This window comes from Salmo trutta, chromosome 38 (assembly GCF_901001165.1).
Source record: "Salmo trutta chromosome 38, fSalTru1.1, whole genome shotgun sequence".
Lineage (NCBI taxonomy): Eukaryota > Metazoa > Chordata > Actinopteri > Salmoniformes > Salmonidae > Salmo > Salmo trutta.
The window spans coordinates 4441128-4445468 of NC_042994.1; the positions used below are offsets into that span (position 1 = coordinate 4441128).

The following is a 4341-nucleotide window of genomic DNA, read 5'->3' on the forward strand; positions in this document are numbered from 1 at the left end:
GTCTCAGACTTCAGTGCAGCTTTTGACATTGTCAATCATAGTCTGCTGCTGGCAAAATGTATGTGTTACACCCCCTGCTATATTGTAGATAGAGAGTTACCTGTCTAACAGAACACAGAGGATGTTCTTTAATTGAATCCTCTTCAACATAATCCAGATAGAATCAGGAATTCCCCAAGGCAGCTGTCTAGGCCTATTACTTTTTTTTCAATCTTTACTAAGGACATGCCACTGGCTTTGAGGAAAGCCAGAGTGTCTATGATGATGACTCAACACTATACATGTCAGCTACTACAGCGACTGAAATGACTGCAACACTTAACAAAGAGTTGCAATTAGTTTCAGAGTAGGTGGTAAGGAATAAGTTAGTCCTAAATATTTCTAAAACTAAAAGCATTGTATTTGGGACAAATCATTCACTAAACCTCAACTAAATCTTGTAATAAATAATGTGGAAATTGAGCAAGTTGGTGACTAAACTGCTTGGAGTTACCCTGGATTGTAAACGGTCAAAACATATTGATACAACAGTAGCTAAGATTCCATGTCTAACTCCGTGTTGTTGTTTGTGTCGCACTGCTTTGCTTCATCTTGGCCAGGTCGCAGTTGTAAATGAGAACTTGTTCTCAACTGGCCTACCTGGTAAAATGAAGGTTTAATAAATGGGGAGAAGTATGTCCATGATAAAGGTGCTGCTCTACCTTCTTGACAGCACTGTCAACAATGCAGGTCCTAGATGCCTTAGTTTTGTCGCACCTGGACTACTGTTCAGTCATGTGGTCAGGTGCCACAAAGGACTTAAGAAAATTGTAATTGGTTCTGAACAGGGCAGTACGGCTGGCACTTGGATGTACACTGAGAGCTAATATTAATAATATGCATGTCAATCTCTCCTGGCTCAAAGTGGAGGAGAGATTGACTTCATCACTGCTTGTATTTACAAGAGGTATTGTACAGTACTACATAGAGCCATGACTATGTGGAACTCTATTCCACATCAGGTAACTGATGCAAGCAGTAAGATTTTTTACTTATGGAAGAGCGGGGACTGTGAAGCAACACAAACATAGACGCATGCATACACACACACACGATAGCATATGCACTATACACACACGTACACCTGGATTTTGTATTGTATATATGTGGTAGTGGTGGAGTAGGGGCCCGAGGGCACACAGTCTGTGAATGTATTGTAATGTTTTTAAAATTGTATAAACTGCCTTAATTCTGCTGGACCCCAGGAAGAATAGCTACTGCCTTGGCAGGTACTAATGGGGATCCTTAATAAATACAAATACTAAACTTTGCAAAGCCGTTGAAGAGAAGTTGGACAACATTCCACAGGCTACAATAATCAGTCAGATCAACTCTACGCTAAGGAGTTGTGTCAGAGGTGCATGAGGCAAATGGTGGTCACAACAGAGACTGACTGGTTTTCTGATCTACGCTCCTATTTCTGATCTACGCCCCTGTTATCTTTGACCAACAGACACATATCTGTATTCCCACTCGTGACATCCATAGAATAGGGCCTATTGAATGTATTTCAATTGACTGCTTTCCTTATATGAACTGTAACTCAGTAAAATCCTTGAAATTGTTGCATGTTGCGTTTATATTTTTGTTCAGTATAGAATCAAGTGTAGGTACCATGATTGTGTTAGAAAATAAATGGTATATCCACGATATTGACCACGAAGATCGCTATACTCCCATTGATTATAAAGCGCTGACAGATAGCGGACGGGGTGGCCTTTTCATTTTTAATGAAGCCTAGGTGGGGGCAAAATTCAAACCCAGGTGGAGTGGTCAGCGGTGAGCACCAGTGGAAGCCGCTCAGCCTAGGTGGAAAGCGGTGTTCACAGTAGAAAACGTAGTCTGTTTGGTGATACGTCAAAACTTCCATCCAACAGCAGGACCAGCTAACTTGCCCGCTGGTTAGCTAGCAGGCTAACACTCTCAGTTCACAGAGTCATGTTTAACAATACAAATCATTTTGTTTTTGAGTAATATTTTCTGTTGCATGTAAATACAGTTTAATGAATGCTTATAGTGCTTATACCGATTCACTTTTTGCACGTTACTAATGTTTATTGATTTCGTTCCTATGGTCACCGGCGGCTGTCGCCCTTGTATGTGAAGGCACCAGCCGCTTTGACTAGAGGGACAAGTGGGGTACTCTGTGCCGGTAGGGTACTCGCCGATGTTCTGGTGGGTGTCTGAAAAGCGCTTAATGGGGATCCTGATTTCTGTAACATTGCCTGCAGTACCCCGGTCGGCCTTGAACTTAAAATCCTCACTGAGAGGGGGCAGTCGTTCGCCCGCGCTCAGAGTTCAAATAAAGTGTACGAATTAAGTAAACGGGCAGTAACAGAGACTTGTCATATCAGGGAAAGTGTCTACTGTGACTACAAGCGGTCAAAGAGTGATCAGATTAGGTATACAAGATTGTTTTAGGTTACTAATCTCTCTCTCGTTCCTAGGAGCCAGTCTCTGGAGACGAACTCCTCAGTGTGTAGCACAGAGGAAGGTGAGATGGATCAAGGATCTGGTGGTAAACATCAAAGGTATGGTCATAATAATTCACCCCCTTGGACTTTTCCAGATTTTCTTGTGTTACAACTTGGAACTAAAATTGATTTAATAAGGATTTTTTTTTGTCACTGATATACACAATATTTATAAACAAAATAATTAAAGAAAATACTGAAGTACATTGGTGACATAAGTATTCACCCCTTTGGTTATCAAGCTTGAATTAGTTTAGGAATAAAAAAATGTAACGTTTGTGTGGACAATAATGTTTTGCTGTTCTATTGTATTCTATCACGTGAAATGTACCAGACGGAAGTGTGACATATGTGTGGGACGCATTCACAAAGCTGTGAAGTTCTGCAAGGTTTGTAAGGCTGCGTACTGTGAGGACCATGGTAGAGACCACTACAAGGCCCCAGGACTAAAGAAACACACGCTAGTGGATGCCACTGATGAGCACGGCCATGTTGAAATAGAATGGACTTCGACTCAGGTAGAGGGATTCATTCTTTCCCAGTTATATTCTTAGTTGTATTCTAGTTGATTTAGGATTATAAAATAACTATAAATTTAGTAACAGATATGACTTACTCTGTTTTCCTCAGGTTGGCATACGGGAAAAAACCTTAGGCCTTCTCTGGATCGTCATACTTCTACTTCTGAGTCTGGGAGGACTTTGGTATCATATGAGTCCCACAGCGGAGGGTGTGTGGAGTCACAACTGCATTTCCAATGTTTTGTTCTGCAGAGTATGATTCCATATATTCTATAACATTTACTCATTACATGTCCTGTGTCTCTGCAGGTAAGGGGAGACTTGACATGAGGATTGTTCTGCTGGGTAAGACTGGATCAGGGAAGAGTTCAACAGGAAACACCATCCTGGGAAGAGAGGTGTTTCGAGCAGAGGCTTCTCCGGTGTCTGTGACCACACAGTGTGAGAAACAAAATGTTGTTATTGGTCAGAATAGAATAACTGTGATTGACACTCCAGGTATCTTGGGCACATTGTTGCAACCTGATGAAGTTATGGTTAAAACTGCTGAATGCATTAACACCACACCTCATGCCTTCCTATTGGTGATCAGGCTGGGGGAATTCACAGATGAGGACAGAAAGTCAGTACAATGGATCCAGGAACATTTTGGAGAGGAGGCTTTAAAGTACACAATAGTTCTGTTCACTGGGGTAGACCAGCTGGAGGGGAAACCAGTAGAGACGTTTATAAAGGGCAGCAGCCATCTACTACAAGTAGTTAGCAGTTGTGGGGACAGATACCATGTCTTTAACAACAAGGACAAGAATGCCAACACTCAGGTCACAGAGCTGCTAGAGAAGATAGAAGAATTACTGAATGAGTATAGGGGTTATCATCATGAGGCAGAATTGCTGACACAGGAAAGGCTTAGGGGAGAGGAGATGAGGAAGAGGGAGAGGGCTCAGATACTACAAGAGGAGGGAATAAAGATGGAGGCAGCAGAAAGGGAGATTAGAGAGGAGGAGGAGAAGAAGAGGGAGGCAGCAGAAAGGGAGATTAGAGAGGAGGAGGAGAAGAAGAGGGAGGCAGCAGAAAGGGAGATTAGAGAGGAGGAGGAGAAGAAGAGGGAGGCAGCAGAAAGGGAGATTAGAGAGGAGGAGGAGGAGGAGAAGAGAAAGGAGATAAATGATCTGGCATTGAAGGCTGTTGAAAAATCGGCTGAGAAAATGTCAGATTCCGACATGAAGTTTAAACTGACAATCATTGTTGCAATAATCATCATTCTTATCATAAATTGGTGCTGTAAGTCTAAGGTAGATAGAATG

General features: G+C 42.1%; 1 protein-coding gene across 1 annotated transcript in view; it reads left to right on the forward strand.

The window, feature by feature from the left end:
• The window catches only part of LOC115178401 (uncharacterized), a 17235-nt gene extending 13245 nt beyond the window's left edge, over positions 1–3990 (forward strand). Inside the window, exons 4-8 of the mRNA XM_029739577.1 lie at positions 2487–2570; positions 2848–3031; positions 3144–3243; positions 3344–3475; positions 3627–3990. Coding sequence (XP_029595437.1) covers positions 2487–2570; positions 2848–3031; positions 3144–3243; positions 3344–3475; positions 3627–3700 — 574 coding nt within the window. The 3' untranslated portion in view covers positions 3701–3990. The remainder of the gene's footprint in view (positions 1–2486; positions 2571–2847; positions 3032–3143; positions 3244–3343; positions 3476–3626) is intronic.
• The last annotated feature ends 351 nt before the right edge of the window (positions 3991–4341 follow it).